At 37.3% G+C, this 26,963-nt stretch overlaps 1 protein-coding gene across 1 annotated transcript in view; it reads right to left on the bottom strand.

Moving 5' to 3' along the window:
* Svep1 (sushi, von Willebrand factor type A, EGF and pentraxin domain containing 1) overlaps nt 1–26,963 on the bottom strand; it is a 200,233-nt gene that overhangs the window by 107,770 nt on the left and 65,500 nt on the right. The window contains exons 6-12 of the mRNA XM_047525742.1: nt 22,091–22,270; nt 18,006–18,200; nt 14,924–15,042; nt 6,457–6,586; nt 2,103–2,210; nt 1,214–1,345; nt 427–621 (exon numbers count right to left, since the gene is read on the bottom strand). Of these exons, the coding sequence (XP_047381698.1) occupies nt 427–621; nt 1,214–1,345; nt 2,103–2,210; nt 6,457–6,586; nt 14,924–15,042; nt 18,006–18,200; nt 22,091–22,270 (1,059 nt within the window). The remainder of the gene's footprint in view (nt 1–426; nt 622–1,213; nt 1,346–2,102; nt 2,211–6,456; nt 6,587–14,923; nt 15,043–18,005; nt 18,201–22,090; nt 22,271–26,963) is intronic.

Below are 26,963 nucleotides of genomic sequence, written 5' to 3'. Positions count from 1 at the left end.
TTGATTCAGCTGATCTGGCTGGTTAGGCGGGTGTCCCCTTCCTCCCTCACCGCTCCATGTGCATCCCTCCCAAAGCTGCATGCTTGGTCAAAGAGGAGGACTGTTCTTCGGTCAAGGGTATAGGAGTAGCTGCGCTCCCCTGCTAGAACCTCCAAACAAGCTCTCAAGAACTACATGCTGACGAACCTTTTCAGTTATTTCTGGTAAATAATGAGAGGGCCAAAATGGTCTTTCCTACAGCAGCCCAAGAATCAGGTGGCTAGTGTTTTAAATTTAGGGAAGAGCAATTCTCTTGTCCATCAACATTTCAAATTCATGATGCCATTTCCTTGTCATTCCTATTGTAAGTTTCCTCTTTAACACTTAGAAATGTACACACACAATTCAAACAAACTAAAAAGGATCAGGCATGAAATCAGAACTCACTAGCACAGTCTGGCCATTCAGTAGAATACGGGGGTCTCCAGATACCATCATCATAAGCACAGTAGTACTTCTCTGTGGACCCTTCTGTGAAGTCATAGCCTTCCAGGCAACTCAACGTGCAGTTGACGCCAGCACTGTCTTGGACACATGTAAAATCCCCATTTATAGGAGTGAAGGGGACTTCGCAGGGAGAACCTATGTTAAAAATAACAGTATTACTCATGTACAGTTGGATGAGAAGTATAAATTAAGTTCTGGGAGTTTAAGCTGAATTTTTAACAGGACTCCTGTCTATCTCATTCCTAAGGAAAATATTTGCCACAAGTCCTTCGTGTGCACAGGGACAATGGTGTCCTTTTGGTCCATGTATGGCATACATTAAAAAGTTGCATCCATGTATAATTAGGGGTTCTGCTTATTTTATAAAAAGTATTTCTGATTTTGGGTTACTGTTTTTGGCATTCCTTTAATAAAAATGAAAATTGGATAACATAATGGAGAAAAGACACCCTCAGACTCTCCGTAAGCATTCAAAATAGAATCATTATGATACTTTGAAACTTTGGAGAAAATGTTCATAAAATAGTAACTAAGACGACCCTGAAGAAACAATTTCCATTTATGATAAGGTCAGGATTTGAAAATTGGAAACCTAAAGAAAAATCTGTTGTATTCTAATTTGAAAGCTACAATGCACACAGCCTGTCTTCTGTCACAGCTCAGAGGACTACGGCAACGGGATATATGAGAAGCCACCTGGATCTCTGGGGTCTTATGAAGAGAGTACCTTTTATGACAATGTGGATGTCACATGTTCTGTTATTGCCTGAGGGGTCGGTGGCTGTGTACCGCACCACAGTCTCCCCATGAGGGAAAAGGTCTCCCTGTGTGTGACTTCTGGTGATGGTCAAGACAGCCCCTAGAAAGGAAGGCAGGAACCAGTTTTTAGTTGTGTTGGTCTGCAGTCACTCTAGTAGCTTTTGATTTTCTATATAGGCAAATCAGTTGGGCATTATATTTATATTGATTTATCTGCTAGTAGAAAATAAAAGATTTAATATTTTTGAAATAGTCTTGAAATGTGAACTCAAAACCCCCATCAAATTAAGGTATTTTTGCTAAAGTATTTTTCTTTGAATAGGTCAGTTGGAACATTGGGAGTTTAAGAAAATCTATTTATTTTGCATTTTTATTGTTTTTGGAATTTCAGTGAAATCTTTTAAAGTGAACTTTAGTTGTATATGCTCAGGGTTTTTTCCTACTTTCCTATGACCTTTTGTAACTTAAGTGGCTAATGCTTAAAAACTTAGTATGAATACACAGAACTGAGACACCAATGGAATGCATAGCTTATACCTCCAGGGCATCGTAAGCTTGGAGATTCATTAAGTTCTCTAGAACCTCTTCAAGTACAACACCTAATAAAGGCTTAAGGAGTGCCTCTTGAAATACTGAATAAAGACAAAGCCAGTGGATAGGTAAGATTCATAATTTTAGTTAAGATTAATAATGCTAAATTATATTTAATTATACTAGTATTAAAATAAACTACCTGACATTCATTCTACTTAGAAGATGTCGTTAACTTTTTACTTCTTTTCCCCCTTTAAAAATATCTTCTCAACATAGAACAATTCAGTGTTAGTATGCTGACAACAGAATCCTTATGTCCTCACCTGAGTTGTCTGAGAACTGAGGCTCATCCCAGCTAGCCGCATACTCCTCCTCTGAGACCTGGATTGGAGGTGGAGATCTGCACTGGTCTATGACGGGTGGTTCTACATCTGAACAACACAAAATTAGACAAGGAAGTCACAGTTGACCTTCAAAAATGATGCAGGGGCTTGCAAGAGAGAATGGAAGACTGGCAGAGACTGGAAGGTACTGGCAGAAAACCTTGATCTTAAAAGAAACAGGACAGGTCCTGTGGCTGCTTTAAGGATGAGACATGTCTCATTCCTAATCCCAGCTCCAAAAGAAAGACAAATGTTATTCTTTGAGCTTTGCTACATTGCCCTCTATCTGTTGAAGAAGAAACACCATGTTTCTAAAATTACCCACATCGTAGGCACTGAATTTTTGGGTTCTGCTCATGGTAGTTGAGCTGATGCACCTGAATTTGAACAGAAACTTCCTGGATAAGCTGAAGGAGTGAAATGACCATTCCAGTTACTCCCATAACCTGCCTCTTACCTGAGGGGTCAAGATAGGAGTGACAGCTAAAGGGAAGGACTACAGGGCAAAGGTCTGAGTCAGGTCATGGAATAAGCATCACCGTAGGTGAGGATGTGATATTTCTGGAAGGCCAGAAGGTTATGACCAAAGGTAGGACACTGGAGTTCAAGATTTTTAAGGCTGATAAGTCTAGGTGAAGACGAAGAATAAGGTGTGGACCTGGGAAATGAGGAAATGGAGAGGGGATGAAAGTCACTATGGAAGTTAAAGAGCGGGGAGTCTGCATTGCTGAGCATTAAAACACAGATTGAAGGGTGGCTTTGCAGTGGGATGGGTGAATCAGGTTTCAAGTCATAATTCCACATGGTGGAATTTTTAGACGTCACTGAAGGACAATGAAGAATGTATATAGGAAGTAATTTTAATACAATTATAGATTTTACACATTTGGGAAGTGTTCTTATCACATGTCTTGGAAATTGGAAGGAGATGAGACAAATATTATTCAATTTTTGTAGGTGAGGAATCTAAACTATGCAAACTAAAGAACTAGTCTCGGGTTATTAAACTAGTAAATTGTAGTCATAAGCATTAAGACCAGAGCATTCCCATCCACAAAATATGAAAACACATACTCTGCATTGCACTCCTGAGAATACACATATTTCCATTTTAATCTACATTTTATGAATGAAGGTTCAGTTTCTGTTTTTCCCTCATGCTCGCCATCTCATTAGTACAGTAATTAGGTTTATTGCTTTTCCAGATTGTATACTTTGCAGACCAGAGATGGAGACTTTTGCTGAGTTAGGTCTCAGTAAATAGCACAGCACCTGGCCCATCGTGGATGCTCAAAACAAATTGCCGAAGAAACAGAAGAATGAAGAGATGCTCACAGTAGGTCAGAGAACTTGGAGAGTGCTAAAGCCAGTCAGTCGACAAGTCTGGCGGTATTAACTGTTTTCCCAGAAGAAATCACAAGTGGATATTCCAAGATATTCTGTTTATTTGATTTTAGCTAAACATTTTAAAGTTGAATCAGATAACTACTGTCAGAATAGTTGGAGGTGACAGCAGATGGCTGTCTCCAGAGGACAGGGAAAGTCTACTGGGAAGCAAGCCCAGCAGCTCCTGGGGAATAGCAGGCAGAAGCATTTCTTCTTACCTTTCATTTGTCAGTAAGACACCAACACCCTGAAGGAAACAAGAGAAATTGCAGGCTCGGGAATATTTTCTCTCTCTTTCTTCCTCCTTGTCTGTCTGACTTCCAGGTGTCCCCACCCTCTCCCTCTCCTCCTGCTCTCTTCCCCCACCTCCCTCTTTCTCTTTTGTAGCTTGGAAATGCAGCTGACATCGAGCCAGATGCTCGAGTACATGTTTTACACTACGCCAAGCTGACTCGTCATGTGAAAAATGAAAACTTGGCAAACGCTTAAACCACATTTCCATGTTTAAAGTCATAATGTCAGATAAGAAGATGTGACATGTTTTTCATGCTACTAGTAAAGCTCATGTTTAAAACAACATTGGAAAAGCAATTACAAAACTAAGCATTGTGAAATGAGTCAGGCTGTTATTTTCTTAACTCGAGTCTTTTATCTACTTTACCAGAACCTAGAATTTACAGGCTAAGGAGTTCGTTTGATAGACATTAGTTATTTCAAGAAGTCATGCAAAATTCTCCAAATGAAATGAATTTAATGTGTTAAATTAAAAATAAACATTGAAAATAGATCTGAGACGAATATAGCAGAATGTTAATGTTATTATCTAGTTTTACATAGAGATAGATATGTGTCAGGCAATAATTTGAGTGTTTTATATATATTAGCTAATTAAAGCCCCACAATAACACTAAAAGGTGGTACACTTATTAATCATACTTTTGTATGAAGAAACTGAGTGTTATGGTTTGGATATGAGATATCCCCCAAAAGTTCCTGTTAATGCAGGAATATTCAGAGGGGAAATGATTAGATGATGAGGGCTGTACCTAATCAGTCCATTCTAGTTTGAATGGACTGACTGGGTGGTAACTACAGGCAGGTGGGGCATAGCTAGAGAAGGTGGGCCACTGGGCATGCTCAGGAAGGTTGCATCTTTCCTGTAGCCCCTTCTTTTTTCTCTGCTTTCTGACCCTGCCATGAGATATGCAGCTTTCCTGCACTGGACCCTTCTTCCCCCAAGACATTCAGCCTTTCCCTTGGTCCCAGAGCATTGGAGTCAGTCAACCATGGACTAAGACCTCTGAAACCATAAGCCTCAAATAAACCTTTCCTCCTCTAAGTTGTTCTTGTCAGGTGTTTTGGTCACAGTAACACAAGTTTACTAAAACATTGAGGCACACAGAATTGACTGATCACATTGACTTTATGTGGCAAAGCTGGATGTGAATCCAACCAGTGTGGGTTCAGAGTTCATATTCTTGACCACTGAAGACCACCATATATTCTACCTTGCCACACATTATATTTTGATAGTGGGTCACTGGTGTCTAGTGAATTGATGAAGTACAAAGACCCATTGGGAAATGATGCAATAAATCATATCCACCACAAGAAAGACTGATCTCTAGTAGTGGTTGTGAGGATGGAGAAACTGGGACAGATTTCAGAGATATTAAGGAGGTGAAATCACTAGATCCCAATAACTCATCAGATATTGGTAATGGAGGAGAAGGAGTCTAGGATGACTTTCAGGTGTTTGCTTGGTAGATATGTGTTGGTTCTATCATTTTCTGAGCTAAGAAACATATTAGGTTTGAGTGAGTATGAAATACCCAAGGGACATCCTCATGGGAAAGTCCAGGAGGAAGAATTTTAAAAATAAATTAATAGAGGAAGACCAACAGAATACAGGAAGGGGATCGGAGTGAGGGTGGGTGAGGGGTAGTGCAGGGAATTGAAATGGAGCAAATTATTTTTTATGCATCTATGAATATGTCAAAATGAACCCCACAATTATGTATAACTATAATGCACTAATAAAAAAAAAGTCTAGGAGGAAGTTTTATATGTAGGTTTGGATTTCAAAAGAGATCTGAAATCTGGGAGTTGTCAGTCAACAGAATCACTCAGGAAAACTAGAGAGAGAGAAAGAGAGAGAGAGAGAGAGAGAGAGAGAGAGAGAGAGAGATGGGGTCCAAGGCTAGAACCCTGGAGATGACCAACATTTGAGAGTTGGTCTCAAGAAAAGGAGTCTAGCCAGGCATGGTAGTGCATGCCTGTAATCCCAGTGGCTCTAGATGCTGAGACAGGAGAATGGAAAGTTCAAGGCCAGTCTCGGCAAATTAGTGAGGCCCCAAGCAAATTAGTGAGACCCAATCATAAGGAAAAAAAAAAAAAGTCTGGGGATGTGGCTCAGTGGTTGAGTGCCCCTGGGTTCAATTTCTAGTGCCAAAAAAAGAAAGAAAAAGAAAAAAGAAAGAAAACAAAGAGAGGAGAGAGAGAGAGAAAGGAATGGAAGGAATGGAGAAAGTTTTGATAAAAAGGATATGTTTAAGAATTCAAAATCTGAGGGCAGATTATATAAAATACGGACTGAAAAGTGTAGAGTTAGAATAATACCAGAGATCATTGATGACTGTAGATTGTATGAATGAAGGGGACAGAAGCCAAGGGGATTTGAGTGACTCAGAATAACTGGCAGGTACAAAGAGAGAGAGGGCAACATACAGCTAAGAAATCAGAGATGAGGTGATAGTTCAAAGGTATGTAGGTTTCAGAGTGGCTTGAGCAGGTTTCCATGACAGCAGGAAGGATCAGTGGACAGGAAGTGGTTGAAGATAAAGAAGGAAATCCCAAGGGGGACTGGATTATTTTTGCAGCCCATTCACAGGATTTGAAGGAGACTTACCAATAACCCTGACGTGGAAAGTGCAGCTGGCTTGGTTGCCGGAGAGGTCCCTTGCTGTGTATGTGATAACCACATCTCCAATTGGGAAAAGGGATGGAGGGATAAAAGCTGGGTGAACATGAATTGACACCTTTTGGAGAAAAATAAACATTTTGGAAGTTAATGTCAATAGCATATTCATTCCCTTTTGATTTATATATCATCAGCAAATTATTATTAAAGTGACACAACATTTCATATAGGAGAGTGGGGGGATGAGGCACAGCCTTGTGGTATTTTTTTTTTTCAGACTATTCTATTTATAAAGTTGGAATTCATAGAAATGTTGTTTCTTCTTTTTTAAAAAAATAATACTTTAAACATTTTTATGCTCTCCATATAGTCTTTAGAACCTAAGATGACTTTCAATGTCTCCACAATGTTATGTAGAACAAATACATGATAAATTCTTTAAGAAAAATCTGTTGGAAGGTATTACTTTGATACTGAATTTTACTCTTGGAAGTAGTTCCAGAATGAACTATTTTACATGGATAATTAAAAATACCTTTATTATTTCCCCAGAGTAGATTTCTATGAACAGAATTAACCCAAACCATTATTAATAATTATTAATAAGACAAAATTTCTTTCCAATACTATGGTAACAATTTTCACTCTCATTGTCAACAGCTATAATGTCAGTGTTCTCGTTCCCCGAGCTACATTAAATGCCATCATTCTTTGGTAAGTAAAAGGTATCACACCAGATCATTATTTTAATTCAGTTTTTCTTTCCTTTTCTTCCAACCCAGGATTAGGCAAGCTCTCTACCACCAAGCTACATTCCCAGTCCCAGTTTCTTAATGTCTTATGGTTAAATTCTCATGTTTACATTTTACAATGTATTTTTTTCTTTTCGAATTATATGTTCATCTTTTTGAATACTGTGGTGTAATTAAAATTACATTAGCATATTGTATAATAAATATTCTAATCTTTGACAAGTGTAAAGCATTTTTTTTTCTGGTTTAATGTTTGTTTTTCAATTCAGAGATTCTTAAAAATACTAATGCAAATATGTTTCTTTTCCATTGTGTTTAGAAAATATGTCAGATAAACTTAGAAAGCCATTCAGGAAGGGATTGGATAAGCATTTAAATATATTTGATGGTATCGTTTTTTTCCCCCTGAGCATTGGAGATTGAACTCAGGGGTGCTTGACCTCTAAGCTACATCCCCAGCTCTTTTTATTCTTATTTTTAGACAGGGTCTTGGTAAATTGCACTGACTGGCCTCAGAATTACCATCCTCCTGTCTTAACCTCCTGTGTTGCTGGGATTATAGGCATGTGCTACCATGCCCAGCTTGTGGTATCTTTGTTAGTGATTTAAATATAATTTGGAAATATATTTTGTATTTGGTAAAATTTGAGAGCATAACTTCACATTTAAAAATAACTCACTGTAAGCTAATTGATCCTCCTTTATGACATTTTAAAATCCATATGCATGTTAGTCATTCATTATGGTACAGCACCACACATTTTGCTTATTTGTGTAAGATATTTTTATTTCTCATAGATCCATTATTTATTTTTTCTAACTTTTTGTGCTGGAAACTAAAACCAGGACTTTGCACATGCTAAGCACATGCTCTAACACTGAGATTCATTTTCCAATTCTTTGGAATACTTTAATGTGTGTATTCTTCTACTTCAAACTTTAGAATAATTTTGTCAAATTTCAAAAATATCATGTTGGGAAGATTATTAATATACATTTATTTTATAAATACTTGATTTTTCCATCCACAAATATGGCATCCATTTGATTTCTTTTTAAGCCAATACTTCATATTTTCTTTTAATTTCCATTTCCATTTCTCATTAAGATATATAGCTAAATATTCTACATTTTACCTTGCATTGTAATTAGGTACCTTTTAAATAACCTATTGTACACCACTGTATATCAGATAATGGTATGTGTGGGGAGTGAATTAATATCTGGGTACTTCATTTAAATAATGATTTAGTACCAGGAAATTAACACAGGAATATAAAAAGTAAGTTTAAAAGACTCATTCAGAACATGAAGTACAAATCATGAAATCAATACCAGCTATGGAAGATAGTAAGTAGACACCTAGCATATGAACCATTGGTATTCCTTAAAAAGAAAATAGAATGAACAAATTAGGAAAAATATCATTAGAAGAAAACTTCAAACTGAAGAAAGCTATGACTGTAGACAAAAAGCACTGTAGCTACACCAGGAAAAATCAATGAAGAACAGTCAACATGTAAACAAACCTCAGATAATTTATTATATAATGAAAGATTCCCACAGCTTTCAGGAAGATCACCTAAAGAGGAGAATAATCAGCTTACATCAAACTCTCTTAGTCATTAAATACTAATCTGGAAACAAAAGATATTCTCGTATAAGCAATGACTCGGTAAACATATCTCCTACACAAATGCTTTTTCTGAAGGGAAGAATTTTGAACATACTAAACAGAAAATGAAACACAATAAATCCCTCCCAAGTGGAGAAAGTGATGGTATGAAAGAATTTCCAGCAAACCCCCAAACTATGTAAATACAGACTAAGTCTGAAAAATAGCCATAAATGTGGCCACAGAACAGATGGCAAAGGCTATAATTTTTGGAAGGGAAAACACATAATATGAGAAACTAATAATTAGCCAATAACTAATTGGAATAAAAAATCCCAGGTTATACCAACGAAACCTGTAGTGGCTAAAAAGTTAAACTAATAATTTGGAAGAGACTCAACAGATAATCTTATTTTCCCCCCACAGTTAATGAGGTAATTATGTGTTGTGCAGTTTTAAGAACTTTTAATTAAAAACTATGTATTCCTTCTATAAGTAATTGCAATTAGCATACCAGAGTGGAAAATTATGCCATAAGTAATGCCATATTCCAAAGAGAGACCTTACAGTTGGACAAAGGACCAGGAAGTTTACACTCAAGAGGCTGAACAGGTCCTGCACCCCAGCACTCACATGAGCAGAGAGATTTTGTGCAAATAGGAGCATTCACCTGGGTAGAGTGCTGGGACCTTCCCCGTCTCTTCTCCGAGGGGAGAAGTGGTGGAGGGGGACTGCCTCAAATCGAGTGGATGGACTTCAAACAGCACCCCACAGAACATCGGGAGGGGTGGGGTGCCTACATAAAGGGAAGACCACATCCCATTCCCAGTCTGGAGGCTTTCTGGGCAGTAGAAGCCCATCGATTCCCACTACTGTGGTGAGTGGTGGGTGAGACTGACACCCATCCTTTGGAGTTCAGGACATGTATGGATGTAGACAGGTACCTGCTTCTCCCTGATGAACACTGCAGGCAAAAGGCTTGATCAAGCACTACGGCAGCATGAGAGGAGGGATGCTCTGACCCTACACCAAGGCAGATGACAGAAGTACTTGAGGTTTTCTGCCTATATTCTAGAGATTTAAAGAGGTTGTAGGATACATCATAGCTGGAGTTGAAGAGGTGGGCAAAAGGTCCTTCCAGAGTGCATCTCCATCTTAGGGAACTGTACAGGGAGAGACCCCTGCAGGTTCTCCTGCAGAATCTATACACAGACTGGACAAGAGAGGAATATATGTGCTTCTCAAAGTACATCAGCAATATAGCGAGGACAATAGAGCATTAGCTAAATGAAGGACTTTTGAAACTTTCATGGAATACACTCCTTTCCCAGTTGTACTGGTTTCCTATTGTTGCCATAACAAATTTCTATAATGTAGCAGCTTGAACAACATTATTTGTTATTATGGTCAGACACATGGATGGGTCTTACGGGTCTAAAAATCAAGATGTTAATAAAGTTGAATCTGTTTCCTTGCCTCTGCTGACTTTTGGCAGCCTTGATGGCCCCTCCCTCTACCTTCTAAAGTTCCCAATGGCAGGGAGAGCCCTTCTCACTTGGCATGTCTCTGACCCTTGTTTTGTCATAGCATCTCTCTCTAGAGTTGGGAAAGGCACTTCTCTTTTAAGGAGTAGGAGTATTAAATTGGGTTCACCTGGGTATTCCAGGTTAATCCTCTCATCTCAAAATCTCTAATGGGGTCTGCAAAGTCCCTTTGCTATGTAAGGAAATATTCACAGGTTCTGGGGTAGCCATTATTCTGATTATCACTGGGGCTCTGACCCTAGAGAAACCAGAAATAGAGGAAGGGAAGATACAGGAGGGATGAAAGAGCATCCATAGCTCCTTCGTCCCAAGTCACTCAGGCCAGTTCTGGGCTACAGGAGGGAAAAACTCTGAAGTGGATTCAAGATTCAAGTTTGTATGTAAATAGCAAGATTCTTTTTCCTCATCCTTGAAAGTGAATTTTACTTGCGGAAAGAAACTATTTGTATGCTCCAAAGTAACCAAAGCATGGGAAAACTGGAGAAAAATAGTTATTTTCTATTGGCACCTCCCAATTCAGCTTGCTTAAAATAAGTTCCAGAATGATAGTTTTGTTCACTTTGTACATGTAATTTAGTATCCTACTTTTCCATTAAGAAATTTCCCTGTTTGAAACTTGTCTTAGGGAATAATTAGAGATAAAGTCAAAGATTTAGCACAGGGTGTTTACAGAGGCATCCTTAGTTTTTTCCTTCCTTTCTTTTCTTGCCCTTCTTCAATTTCATGTTTCATGATCCATTATTACAATTTTTTTTGGTCAATAGTTTAAACTGCCTTACCTCTCTGTTTTTCCTTCTAATACCCTATATTGTAGAAAAACCCAACTATCTATTATTTTTGTGCCTATACTAGAGGTCATATCTCTTCTGGAAGAAATTTACACAGTAGTGCAGATTTCATCTCACTATAAACTTATCATCACCAAATTTACCCCCCCCATCATTATCCACCAATCATACTGTATTTTTCTGGTCTTACTCTCTTACTCTCTCTCTCTCTCTCTCCTCCTCCTCCTCCTCCTCCTCAGAATGACATTTTAAATAATTTTTCACTCCCTTCCAACTTCTCACACTGATTAATTCTTCCAAGTATACTTTGGGTCTGACCATTTTCTGACCAGGAGTCACATACAATGGATTGTCTCCTCTTTTCCCTGTATAGTCAACGTCTCCATCTCGACTGGTTCTTTTCTTTTAAGCACATTCAAGCTCTTCTCCGTTGTGGTAGGCTGAATAGTGGTCCTGAACCAATTAAGTCCACATCCTAATCCCTGGAACCTATGAACTGGTAATCTTTCACAGCAGAAGGAACTTAGGCTATGTGACTAAGAATCATAAAATGGGGAATGGTCCTGAATCATCCAGGTGGACTAAATGTAGTCACAAAGCTCCATAACAAGGGAGGCAGGAGGGGAAGAGAGAAAAGGAAGAGATGTGACAGAAGCAGAGGTCGGAGTGATGCCTCTCCTTGGTCCAAGGAATGCTGTGACCTCTAGAAGCTGAGATAGGCAAGGAAAGGATTCTCCCCAGAACCTTCAGAAGGGGTGAGTATGTGACTTCAGGCTCTCGGCCTAGCAGCCCGGGTATGCTACTAATGCACAGGGACCCCATCTTCCTTCCTTTTGACCTGAAGTTAAGGGCATTTCGTGGGTCTATCATCTCCCATTCCATAAAGTCAGATGAGTTCTAACTGGGTCCTCAGCATCTTCCTTCAGGGTCTCTGAAGTTTACCTTCACGATTTCTGTCAGGAGTGGCAGCTGGTGGTCTCATACATCTGCTCATTTCTCCCAGAATCCTTCCTAATTTATAGTGGTTTTGATTTACCAATGTTTTTCATCTTTCAATCTATCTACTGAAGCATTTTATTTTACTTATTCCTTCCCCATGGTCTTAAAGAAAAAGAAAATCATCAAATCAAGATACCCCTCATCCCTTGTTGCCTCCCAATTTGCCCCTTTTCCCTTTTGTTCCACAATGAACCTGAAAGACATTGCTCTACTTGAGTCTAACGTAAATCCCTCTCCTGTCCTCAGAACTCCCTCCCGTCTGCATCCCTAAGGACCTCTCACGACAAATTACCCTCTGTCCTCCTCCTTCACCTTCTTCCTTTCTGCTAGATCCATCCTGTCATCGATAAAAACAAGTTTAAGTGTCTTTTACATTAGAAAATAAAACAAAAAACCCTTCTACAGGAATCATTACCTTTCTTTTCTTCAGTTAATTTCTTTGAACAGAATTCTACATTCCTGAACCAACTATGATGTGTTTTCCACATGTTCTACTCTGTTAAAATAGATCTTATTAAGGTCAGTATTAAGTTTGGGGGCTCAAAACCCATTATGGTTTGGAAATGGGGTGTTTCCCCAAAGCTCCTGTTAATGCAGGAATATTCAGAGGTGAGGTGATTAGATTAGGTGAACTGTAACTTAATCAGTCCATCCTGGTTTGAATGGACTGACTGGGTGGTAACTGTAGGCAGGTGGGTGTCACTGGAGGAAATGCATAGTTGGAGGTGTACCCTAAAAGGGTGCACCTTCCTTGTGACCCCTTCCCATTTCTCTCTCTCTGTGCTTCCTGTCTTGCTGTGAGCTGAGCAGCTTTCCTCTGCTGGGCCCTTCCCCATGATGTGCTGCCTCACCTTGGGCCCAGAGCAATGGAGTTGGTCATCTGTGGACTGAGACCATGAACCCAAATAAATTTTTTCTCCTTCAAGTTGTTCTTTCTGGTGTTTTGGTCACAGTGACACAAAAGATAACTATAACAAAGTCTCATTTACATCTCTCAGTCCTGTGTAACTTCATTTTATTCTAGTATATGCCAGAGTTGACCAACTCCCTTTGGCATGAAATGTTCTCTTTTCTCAGTTTTATGATGGCAGACTTTTCTAGTCTTTTCCTTCCCTGATGCCTGATTATACCTAGTTTTATCTGCCCATTTCTTAAGAGTTAATTTTTCTCAGGTTTTAACCTCTGTCTCTCTGTAACATGCACATCTACCCTGGCCAGTCTTGTCCACAGTAGTGCTCTCAGGTGTACTGTACGTGACAGTCTGCAGATGGATGCCTAAGCACCTGTCTTACTATTTTTACCTCCTTTGTGTGACTCTGTTTGGGTGGGACTAGGGACTTTTCTCTCACTCAATGCCTGTGTTTTTGAATATGAGAAAGAAAATAGATGTGCCATAGATTTTCAAGCAGTTTCTTGGTCTTCTGGGATCCTCTGCAGTACATGGGAGCTTATAAACCAGAGTGTGCTCTCTCTCCTTGCTCCACTGCCTCTCATATCCACTCCTATCGTGGGTGTAGAGTTTTTCTAAAATGACTACACATTCCGGGCTACACATTCACAGTAAAATCTCTTCTAGTGATACTGTTTTGTATAAGTCTAAATATTTGAACAAGATGACAAAGAGCAAATTGCTGGGTTGGGGTTCTGGTAATGCATATAATTTGGGTTGCATGAGTTATGCACAAGGAGTGAATGCAAAGAGGAGGTAATTAGGGAAGCAGAGACAACTCTGAGTAACTGAGTACTTGATTCTCTTGCAACAAGGGAAGACAGCCTGGGTTTTAAGTTGGCATAGCTTTTGAGACCCTGCCTAAGAGCAGGAATTGGAAATGAAGAAACACTTGCTGCTTCCTACTTGGTGGTCTGAGCTGGATATCTTTTTTAGAGACTAATAGGTACATGGCTCCTGCATCAGTGCACAAGCAATTATATCCTTAGTGTGAATTTGCTCAGAACCTGAGATATGTCCTGGTGCTTTTCTGGGTAGCTTAACAAACATATCACACATAACCCTAGAAGTTGCATTTCACTTTTAAAAAGCAGATTTAATAGCTGCCTTGATTGTAAGTATATTCAACACAATTATCAGAACAGTTACTTTTTGGGGTTGCTCTTAACCCCAATGACATTGGCTGGCACAAGATACACAGGTGTGAAAACAATATACTATTTAAGAGTAACTTCATATATCTGAACAGTAACAATATAGATATAAGAGGGAACTAAGTTCCTAGATGAACTCCTTTCCTAGTATCCAGTGGATAATTATCTCAAGCTGCTCTATGTTTAATATTAAAATACCGTGTTCTAAATAACACTGAATTTAGATCAGCTGAATTAGAAACAATAGCATAGCTACCTCAGATTGGCCAATATACAATCATTTGGGGCTCAAAGTTTAAAATAATGTTCATATATAGAAATTAAGATGGATTCCACATCTTTTCTTTTCTTAGAAGGACTTCAGAGTCTAGTAAGAAGAAATGACTTTTTAGTCAAGTAATCTTAGTGGAAACAGAAATATAGCAAATCTATGGGATGGGATGAAAAGTTTCCAGTTTTAGAGAATCATATTTGAGATTGCTAGTTAAAAATTAAAAGCTGATTACTCTTCTATCAGCCGAGGAACTCACATTTCTAAGTAGGGAACACAGTAATGCATTGCTATTATTAGAGTAGTAAATTTTCAGTATTATACACATTTGCACTATATTCAGAATCCATTTGAAAAAATGCAAATATTTATGCAAACCTTACCTTTTCACCAGAGTTGTCTTTGGCTGTTGGAATTTGCCAGGTAATGTTAGCGGAGTCTTGCTGATTCTGTGTCTTAGCCTCTATGTCCTTGGGGCAGCTGATTTGAGGAGCCTCCACATCTGACCCAGAAAAATACATCAATTGATTAATACCCTGATTCATACTTCTAAGTCATGTGAGAAAGACATAAAAATCTGGTTATATTAACACTTTAGGACTCCCTTTTTTTTATATCCCATGGAAATATGCAAGTGCTTTCCCAAGAGCCTACCTTAGCATGACTTACAAGGCCCTTCCTGAATTGGTACCTCTGACCTCTTAGCCTCATTTCATAAAGTCCCCCTAGTGGAACTCAATCCACATTGAATTCCTGTCAGGCCCATGAGAGTTCCATGATCTTTCTTTTACTTGGGCCTTTGTCTATGTTCATTTATCACTTGAATTACATTTGCACTCTTTACCTGGAAAACTACTGCTTGTCCTTTGATTCTCAGCTTAGACAAAGTTCCTCGAGAAGCTTTCTCTGACTCTCCCAGTCTGTCTAAGTGCTTGCTTCCCAAGTTCCCCCAGTCCTCTAGACTGCCCAACCATAAAACTCAATGCTTTATTTAAAACCAAATTTTCTCCCCCAATATAATTTAATTTCTTTGAAGGTCAGGATACCTCTTTTCTGTGTCTCACACAGTGCCTGGGCTATTCTGGGAGCTTAGTAAATATTTTGGAATGAAATAAAGACATAAACAGGAAAAAAAATTAATGTCTGTGGTAGTAAGAAACTGCACTTGAGAAAATGAGGCAGTCAAGCAGAATTAATTAGCAGTCCTAAAAGGTATTGTCAAAACAACAAACTAAAGCTAATGATGTTGTTTTACAGTGTGAAACTTTACACTATATATTATGCATTAAATGTGCTAACATTTTACAGATCCACATAAGCCAAAGTGGCACTAAGTTCTGATTATATGGTTAATACATCCTTTATTTATTTATTTATTTTGTCTGGTTGTACATGATGTAGAGCGACACAGGTTGTGTAGTTATACATGCACATAGGGCAATAATGTCTGATTCGTTCTACTATCATTCCTACCCTGATGCGCCCTCCCCTCCCTTCACTCCCTCTGTCTAGTCTAAATTACCTCTATTCTCCCCCCACCCCTTTTTGTGAATTAGCATCTGCATAACAGAGAAAACATTTGGCCTTTGGTTCTTTGGCATTGACTTATTTCACTTAGCATAATATCCTCCATTGCATCCATTTACTGGGAAATGCCATAATTTCATTCTTCTTTAAGGCTAAGTAATGTTCTGTTGTGTATACATACACATCTGTTGAAGGGCACCTAGGTTGGTTCCATAGTTTAGCTATTATGAATTGAGCTGCTATAAATGTTGATGTGGCTGCATCACTGTAGTATGCTGATTTTAAGTCCTTTGGGTATAAACCTAGAAGTGGGATAACTGAGTCAAATGGTGGTTCCATTCCAAGTTTTCTGAAAAATCTCCAAACTGCTTTCCTTAGTGGTTGTACCAATTTGCAGTCCCACCAGCAGTGTATATGAATGTGCCTTTCCCCACATCCTCACCAACATTTATTGTTGCTTGTATTCTTGATGATTGCTATTCTGGAATGGACTGGAATGAGATGGAATTTCAATGTAGTTTTGATTTGTATTTCTCTAATTGCTAGAGGTGTTGAACATTTTCTCATATTTGTTGACCTATTGTATTTCTTCTTCTGTGAAGTGTCTGTTCAGTTTCTTTGCACATTTATTGATTGAGTTATTAGGGTATGTCTTAGTGTTAATTTTTTAAAGCTCTTTATATGTCCTGTAGATTAAATACATCTTTTACTTTAACTTATGCTAAATTAGGTATTCTGTAACTAATAACTGGTGTATCTGAATTGATTTCATTTAGTCTCATATCTTCTCATTTCTTTAAAATTTTATTCAATTTATGTTTTCTCTTTCTCAGAGTATATTATAACTGAACAAAAATTTTTCCCCTACAAAGATGCACATTGACTCTGGCAATCTGAAAATATCTTTAATTTTTCATTCATACTTAAGATAATTATAGCTTGACTGCATTTAGAAAAAATTTATTTATTTTCTCTCCATATCCTATAGACATGGCTGTGTTTCCTTCTGACACTTAGAACTATAAATAAGAAGTGTAATGTGAATCTGATTCTTCTGGTTTTGGGTAAAAATTTTCTCTCATGAAGTGTATTAAAGATTTTCTCATTCACTTCACACCTCAGAAATGTCACTAGGAATAGTAAAGATGTGCCAGCTCAAGATTCCAGGGTGATTTCTGGGCTAAGTGTTTAAGTCTGTAGCTCAGGGAAACTTTCTCCTGTGGGAGGAAAATTCCTTCTTCGCCCCCTTTCCTCCCTGCTTTTGGTACTCCTTATTGTGCAGACATTGAGGCTTCTCTGTCTGTCACTGACATCTCCTAACGTCTACCTTTCTGGTTTGACGAATTGGGATATTCAAGTTCCTTGATCATCACTTCTCCATTCTGAGGGAATTCTCAGCTTGGTTCTTCAAATAAATAATACTGATTTCAATAGCATCCATTTCTGTATTTTCCTCTTCTCCTTCTCTTAGAGATATTCTTGATAATTTTATTTCGAAGAACTCTTACTTGTATTTAAAATCTCTTTCTCCCTAACAATCTGCTCTTGCTTCAGGGAAAATAAATATGTCCTCTTGTGGATGTAATGAGATGCAGGATTCAAAGTGCTAAGAGCTCTTATGTGTTTTAATCAATTCAGTTTTACCTGCTTTCTGTGAACCAGAAATTCCTCAAAGAGTTTCATCTCCTGAAGGAAAAGTTACCTTATTTCCAGCACCAATAGGATCCTTATTTTTCTATTTCTTTTGTCATTGTCTGGCATTTTAGAATTAGATTTTGCAAATCCACCATTTGAACCAGAAATCCTCAAAGTACATATTGGGGCAATACCATTTTATCATAGACTGTCAGCAACTTGCAAAGAGGGACAGTCATACGCCAGACTCATGGGCTATGATTAAGGAATTTGGTTTCAAACCTGACCAACGTAGAGACCCACCTTTACACACAGCTGTCTGAACTCTGGCACTCCATTTTCCAGAAGAGGTACATCTCACTTCTCTGACTCCAGATAAAATGAAACCTTGGTGGCAACTTAGCTGACATATTGTCCCCGGTTTAGCTGGCTGCTTACCACAGTTGGGAGGTGATATGATGACACCTTTGGGCTTCTGAAAGGTGGAGCAATGGCGTTCTATCGTAGGGAAATGAGACAACATTATTTGCATTCCCACAAATTAGAAATGCCACAGATTCTCTGTACCCAAGAAAAACAAAACTGTGCTGCCTTGGATCAACATAAATCACTAACCGCATGTGATAATACATGAAGTATTGCAAATATTGCTGAGCACTATATCTCTTTTGTTACCTCTAGTTCTTTTGCCAATATATCAAAACCTTGAAAAACTTCTGATATTTTAATCAATGTGGTTTGTGACTTTTATCATTTGCTTGGAGCACCCATATTGGGTTTGCAGAATATTATCTTATATATTTAAAGTATAAAAAAATACATTCAATCCCATCTTTCATCAATTAAGTGATCTATTCAGCAACCAATTTTTATGTCCTGGGCTTTTTGGTGCTATCTTGAATTGAGTACATAATGAGAAAGATTTTCACACCTTCCCTAAAATCACTGTTATATATGGGGCCTTGACCCTTCACAGTTTCTTCAGCCTAAGTAAAGAATAGCAGCTGAATTAGGTGAAAGGAAAAATCAAGGCTAGGGCTGAAGGCAGAACCTGTGTGTGAGTGTGCCCCGGTGCACACTCATCTGTTGCAGTAGAGATTCTAATGGCAACACTGCTCTCGCTGCTCTTGTCTTCAGTGGTTATTTCCCATCCATCAGAGCTCGTGGGTGTTCAGCATCTACTACGTGCAGGCATTATTCTCAGCACTTTGTATGTGCTGACTCTCTATTTCTATGGCAAGAGTGTTGCTCTTCCCACTTATGAGGAAGAGAGTTGGGCATTAAGGACAGTAGTGACACTTCATCCTCACACTCCTCCCTGAATTACTTCTTTCAAAAATCTGCACCAGCAAAAGCCCTTCTCCCCTAAGAAGTCAGTTTGTCTCTATTTTTGTATGGTGTGAGCCATGTGCCTGCCCGGATTTCTCTGCTTTAATCAAGAGGAAAATCAGAGCCAAATGTGTGGTCCAGACATAATGACTATGTGGGATTCAGTATCCTTTCTTTAGGGTCAGCCCTTTACAAAGTAAGAAAATCACCACTTTGGTTCTCAAAATTGTTGAAGATTTTATTCTTTTTTATTGCTTATTCATGGGGCTTTGGGTGAATATGTCTTTAATTTTTACAGTCTGAGATACTGAGTTTTCTTCTTAAAATATTTGCTTTGCTTTTTTAAAAAAATTTTTGTAGTTGTAGATGGACAGAATGCCTTTTTAAAAATTTGTTTATTTTTATTTGGTGCTAAGGATCAAACCAGTGCCTCACACATGCTAGGCAAGTGCTCTGCCACTGAGCTACAGTCCCAGACCTTTGCTTTGCTTTTGTGCTTAATAAGTTCTAAGATTGGTTAGCATTTATTTACATGTAGTATATGTAGATTTTCTCTAGGTTTTATTTTTTATTTCTTAGTTGAAAATCTGTGAAGAATTCATTTCAGTGTGCAGTGTGAATTGAAGACATAAAAATTTAATTTTTTTGTTTTCCTCAAGGATTAGCTAATTTTTTTATATGGTCTATTGAATAAATCCCCCTTTTTCTCAGCTGATACTTGGTGCTTCCTTAATAACACATCAAATTTGTAAGTTTAAGGATCCATTTAATCCCCTTGATTTGTATGATAATTTGCCTACTATTAATTTTTGCAATCTCTGTTTATATTTTAAAAACTGAAAAGCTACTTTCTCTTCACTATTTCTATTGTTCTTCCTTTTCAAACTTATTTTAGTGATTTTGACTATATATTCTTCTGGACAAACTCTGGAATTACTCCTTAATTCCCAAGAAAAAGGGCAAAAATTATTTCCTTTGAGGTTGCTGAATGATGTGGTATTTTGTCTATGCATATATTTGGAAAGAAATGAATATTTTGATAAAATAGTATACAAATGTTCAACTGCTCCTTTTTGCCTCTCTCTAATATTTTCTAGATTTTTTTTTTAATACAAGTTCTACACACTTCTGTTTAAGGTTATTCTGATATATATTAGTTCTTTTGAATGTGATTTCTTACCATATATCCTGCTTATCATTGTACATAAAAAAGCTGTTTATTTGTTATTCTTTTGACTAGTGAACTTTCAAGTTTTTGATAGATTTATTCTATATTTTGAGTAGATATGTAATCTAAACATGATGATGATTTTCAAACTCATTATCTCTAATCTCATGATTTGTTATTAGAACTAAAGCTTATAGAACAATGTTAATATGAATAATTCTGAGCATCCTCTTCTTTTTTCAGGTTTAATAAAATGATCTTGTTTTTTCATAAGCAGCTGCAGATTTAAGATAAACATTTTGTATTGTGTCAGCATATCAATGCATATTAATTGCTTAAAATTTTATTGAAAATTTATTTTAGCTGGGTTGGGTGTGGTGGTGCATGCCTGTAATCCCAATGATTGGGGAAGCTGAAGCAGGAGAATAGGGAGTTCAAAGCCAGCCTCAGCAACTTAGTGAAGCCCTAAATAAGACCCTGTCTCAAAAAAAAAAAAAAATATATATATTATATATATGGGGGCTGCTGGAGATGTGGTCAGTGATTAAGCACCCCTGGGTTCAATCTCTGGTACAAACAAAACAAAACCTCTATTTTATATGATAATGAATACATTTTTTTTGTCTTATTTAAGCAGCTATACAATTTTCCTTATTCGTTATAATGAAGCAATATATTATACTGATGGAATACCTAACTTTAAACTCCTTTTTCATTTCTAGTATAAACTTGTTTTGGTAGACCATTCTTTTGAATGTGTTTTGTTAGTGTATCTGCTATTAAAGTTATACATGGATTTGTCTATAGTTTTCTATCTTTTTTTTTGGTAATAATTGTTGGGTCCACAACAAAGTAATAATAGTTTGATAATATGAACAGGCTAGCTTTCCGTTACGTGAACCAAGGTTTAAGGTTTGAGAATTACCGTTTCTTTTTTTTTAAATTTTTTTTAGTTATAGGTGGACACAATACATTTATTTTATTTATTTATTTTTATGTGGTGCTGAGGATCGAACCCAGTGCCTCACTCATGTAAGATGAGCACTCTGCCACTGAGCCACAACTCCAGCCTGAGAATTATTGTTTCTTAAAGCTTAAAAGAATTTCCCTTCATTGACCTCTCAGTCGTTTTTGGAGGAATGATTTACGCCATGATAATATTATCCATTTTTTTATGAGAAATTGTCCATTTGCACTTCTGCTTTTTTCTTGAATTATTTGAAATCTTGCATTTCCTTAGCTGTCACTAATATCAAGAATTTTCAATTTAAATGCACAGATTTATAGTTTAAAAAGCTTCAGACCTCTGTATACTTTGTTATAGTTTCTCAGACAAATTTGATTCTTGCATTTTTTAAACTTATATTTTAAGTTCAATTTTATTACTTTAAAGATTTTCCTCTATACCATTCTACTGCATCCCATTTCCCTTTATAATTCATTTTTCTCAACAATTATTGATGCATCTTTCTCTTAGTTTTCCATGCAATTATTTTTTCTTAGCTTTTGAATTCAATACTCAGTTTTTTTTGTTTCTGTGGATTTTAAAGATTCACTGGTTCACAATATGTTTAACAAAGTAAGGAGATTATACAGTGTTTGCTTTTTTAAAAAAATAATCCATCCAAACGTCTCAATTTTTTAAAAAAATTGCCATTTGAAGTCATAAACATCAGTGAGTTGGAAAATTGAATCTAATGTAGAAGGTTTTTCTAACCAGTAGAGAGGACTAAGATCACATGCTTGTCTATGTACCTAAAACACCATGCATACATCCATGTGAAAGCTTATTCATGTTCATTATGAATCACTGCTCAATTCTTGGTTTTCAGAGAAATCAGAGAGCAGGCGAAATGAGTCACCCCAGACCCCACACCTTCCAGACACTCACCCACACACCGGGGTTCTGCACCATCCCACTGGGCATTTCCTTGACAGGTAAGCTTAGCATTTCCTTCTAGTCTGTATCCTTCATCACAGGTAACCAAGCACGTTGTCTTGTAGGACATTTCCCCCGTAGAGCAGCTGATATGGCCATGCTTAGGCTGGCGGAGATGGGGGCATGTTCTCACTACAGAAAATGTAAGAAATTAGATCTAAATAAGGACAAAAATAACAATTCTAAGTTTACTAATGTCTTCACATTGCAAGCGAGAAAATTTCTTGTTCTGAAAATGACCCACAATGAATAACACACCATCATTTTTTGTTACTATGGGGTAATTTAAGGCTGCTGTTTATCAAATGCATTGCCCAGATGATGTCACTGTGTAAAGCCAGCCCTCTGCCCAGAGGTGGGACACTTAAAATGTCTAGGAGGTCTAGCCCCAAATGGACCATGATAGCTGTAGATTAGGGGTGGTCAAAAAAGGGAGGTACCTGCAGCTCTGATCTGAGTCTTTGCTATGATTTTCCAGGCTATGTTCCAACAAACATCTGTCTTTTCCCAAGACAGATGTTTTATGTTTGTGATCAGCTCACTTCTAAAACCTCAGGATCCTTTTTAAGGGTTCCAGTCTCTGCAAAGCTGCCCAACATCTGCAATCTTAAATTCCAGTGTTCCACTATCTTTGTAACTCTGGTCCTTTAGCTTTTTCCCTCATTTCTTTCCACACAACTACTACAAATTCTAATTCATGATGCTAATCTTGGTTTATGTATTATAATCAATCTGGTAGATTTTTGCTGCTGTGCTGGATACTGTAAGCTGCCTGTCCACTAGTCATTTCCCCCACTTTTTTCCCCAACATAGTAATGTGCCTAGCCATAAGGTTACAACTCCCCGCTCTGTGACAATCACTGAGAGCCAACGAGAGACAGCTGAAGTCGTGTGAAACTCCTGGGAAAGCTTCTTAAAGAGGTGTCTTAATTGAGAGAGAACTTTGTCTTCCCATTTTCCTCTTTCTCACTTTCAAATCATAGACATGAGGGATAGTATCCCAGCAAGCTGTTGTATATTTATACCATGCGACATGGAAAGTAGGATGCACTAAAATGATAGAGGAAAACAATAAAAGAAGCCTCCGTCTCTGATGACAGTGGAGCTATCACACCGGCTTTGAATGGCTTGATTTGTTTAGATGAGAGGAAAAAGTCTTAACTGACATTGTTATTTGGCTCTTTGATACCAACACAAGTCCTAATTCTCTCTACCCAGCAACCCATTCGCTTTCCATGTTTTCACTTTTTAGGGAAAGATCTTTCTTCTCCTTCAACTCAAGGGATTTGTGTGTGCTCCAGCTCTGCTCGGGGGTAGAGCATGTGACCCAGGATCACATTCCCCTTGTCTGAGATTGAGTCGGTACAACTGGTGGTATGGTTCCTTTCTTGACCTTCTGAATCAACCCTGACAGTGTAGTCAGAGGGCTAATTAACTAAGTTCTGGATGGCAGAATGCACCCACAGCTCAGCAAGCCTCAACACCACTATCAGGAGAAGTTCTATGGGGTTTCTGGAGAAACCTATATTTTCCAGTTCTGCCGTCTCTGACCACTAGCCTCAACATGACACCAAGAAGCTCCAAGAGGGCTTCTCCTGCCTCTGCATGTTTCCAAACCAGGTCTGTGCTCTGTTCTCCTGGCAAGACTCCCTCCCTGACCAACCCACTAAAATCCACAATGTATCTTAAAGCCCATTTTGATTAATTCCATCTTGGCCTATATGCCTGTTTCTGACAATCTCTGAAGAAGTCCCCACCTCCAAGATCATTCCTCATCTACCAGGTTTATCCCATATACCTGTGACTCAAATCTAATTTCTGTATTCTTGCACTCTCTCTCTAGAATATGCGCTCCATCTCCGGTAAATTTCCTTAAATCCTAAACTACACTTTTGAACTTCTCCTTTACTTTCTTACCCTAATCAAAATCTTATTGTCTCTTATAGACATGGTCTGGAGGTCAGAGGGGTGTCTTCACTGCTCCTTATGACCTTTTCATATCAGTCTACCCTCCTCCTTCCTTAAAATTTCCAGCTCTTTAAAATGTCAAATAATGTATCTAACATCCATTTTTCAGTTCTCTCTTACTATCACACACACGTACACACCTTAGTGATTTCATTGTCTATGCAAATGGTCATTGGAGTATCTGGAAATCATTTCTTGACCTCCTTTCCTTCAGTGATCATCTCCTTCATCTTACCTCAGCCTGTCCCCATTGTCATATCCCCTAGACTTCACCATCCAAGTACCCTGCCCTCTGACAATTACCTCCTACCTTCCAGGGTCACTCCTTCAAATGCCTCAGCTTCGTGAATGTCTATGTCTCATGGGGATCTCCCGTGTACTGGGTGTTCCTCTTTGGAGAAACTATCACTGAAGTGTTTATTCTCTTTCTATGCTTCCTTTCCTCTAGTTCTAGGTTAGATCTGCTCCAATCAAGGTCTCCAAAGTACAGGAGAAAGGAAAGAGGGAGAATTAGGGGAGGAAAGAAAGGGAAGGAGAAGGTAGATGGAAGATAGGAAGAGTCCGGGAGAGGAGAGATATCAAACTTCAGGGGATGTTAATCAAAACCATAGAAGGTCATTGTCCTGGACTCAGCTCATGTACTAGGCTCTAACAATCCAGATCAAACTGAAGCATAACATCTATTTATCATATATAGCATATATATAGACATGTATATAACATATACATACATAGATATATTTTTAAAAATTTTGTATAATGAAAACTCTAAAATAACAGGACAGGAAGCTGGGACAAAATATTCAAGTGTATGTTCAACTGAAGTCATCCTTATCCAAATTATTCTACAGGAACCCATTCAAATTATATTACTTGGCAGAGTACAAATATTGAGTTCATTAAATATACTTAGGATTGATTACTCCATAGAGAAATTTCAGGAATTAGGTTAGAGGTTAAACTATCAAGTCTTTTTATCCCTGGGATGGTTTGGATTAAAGTTAATTATTAATAAAAAACGAATGAAAATATTGTGCCTTTTGCATTTTGACTTTTATCGAATGTGTCTATCATTTATAGTACACTGTCAAATGCCAGGTTGCCTTAAAAGGCAAATAAGATAAATTCTTATGATTAAGATCAATAAAATCTGGAAAACCATATTAAACAACAAGCTTCAGTAAAAGTAAAAAAAAAAAAAAATCACTATAGCTTTCCAGACTTGAGACAAAATGGATTTGCAACATCTCTCAAGAGTACTGATAATAAATTAAAGTTGGTGTCTCAGACCGATGCAAATTACATTGCTTCTCAGATGCTGGTTTTTAATAAACTTCCATTGCTCCTTAGGGAAAACAAAACAATATGCAATATTTCCTACTTATTTCTTAAATATTTTACACTCCTTTTCATTCAAGAATGATCAATTGTTACCATTTTAAATAGGAACTCATTTATTTTCTAGATTCAACCTAAATTTTCTTATTTTAAAAATCTTACAATAAATGTTTCTTGACTTATATTCATGTTAAAGCAATACCTAAATATTTAGTTTCATTAGAAAATACAAATTTATCCTGATTTGATCATTACACATTATACACATGTGTTGAATTATCACACTGTACCCCCCAAATATGTGTGATTATTATGTCACTAAAAATTAGAAAAATAATTAAAATTTTAAAATAAATACACCAACTTGGTCTTTTAAGAGGACAATATATTGAGTAGTAGACAATGATAGAAGCTGAAAACCTGCAGTGGTTCTTATTTTAAAGATGAATCAGATTTTTTTCCCTAAACATATGCTTTCTGATATGCTGTCAATCTCCACATTCTGATTATATCTATTATTGAAAATAAAGTCTGATGTTAAATGTGAGTGTCTTGTTTCAACCTTCTCAGGAAAAAGAAATTTAATTAACTATGATATTGTTTTAGCTTGTGGCCATTTAAAACCACAAAAGAATACTTACTGATTTAGAAAGAAATCCATAATTCAGATAAAATTGAAAAACATTATAGGTGGCTTATGAAGAGTGGGCAGGAAGAATAAGAATCAAGGCTGCTAATTACTATTCAACATTACAAAGACATTCACATGAAATGTGTTAAAGGTTTTACATTTTCACTGATTTTTCATTTCCAACTCAATCTTAAGAAAGATTTTCATGGAAAAAAGACATAATGAATATTATTCTCTGCCCTAATTAGATTTTAATTAGACCTGTAAAAATACTACTTTCTCTATATTACCTTCTCAGAAGCGGAAGTGAATCCTACCCCACTGCCATATTTCATTGAATCCCAGACAGCCCAGTTGTATACACCATTATTTTATGGGCCATTACTAAAATAAATAAATAAATAAAAATGAAATATTTTAGTGCCACTGATTTTTAAGATGCATTTCAATTTCAGAGATATTTAAATGTGAAAAAGATATGTTTTAGGTTTGGAGAAATATGGCATATATTTCATAGAACAATATCTCAAGGTCCTAAATTCATTTTCCCTGTTATAGGGCAAGGGTCTGTGTATCTTCATTCAGGACCACTCTATTTACTGTAAGTGAGATAGTAGCTTTGGTGGTAAAGTTGAATTGATTTTTAAGGAGACCCATGGCCCCAGAGGATTTTTCTCATTGTGATTATGCATATTGGAATAGCAATTGAAATTACATAAAAGAGAACAAGCATGCTTTTTAGAGGGAAATGACATAAGCAGGCCACTTATCACTAATGTATATCTTTATCAATATGTGTTTTTGTTAATTCAACTTTCCATTCATTCACAGAGCTATAGCCAAGGACTAGGGGGAGAAAAACATATTCTGTGTTCATGGTGCCTTCAT

The sequence above is a fragment of the Sciurus carolinensis genome, chromosome 14, assembly GCF_902686445.1.
Source record: "Sciurus carolinensis chromosome 14, mSciCar1.2, whole genome shotgun sequence".
NCBI classification, from domain to species: domain Eukaryota; kingdom Metazoa; phylum Chordata; class Mammalia; order Rodentia; family Sciuridae; genus Sciurus; species Sciurus carolinensis.
Note: the sequence above shows the minus strand (reverse complement) of the source record. Positions and strands in the feature narration are given on the sequence as shown.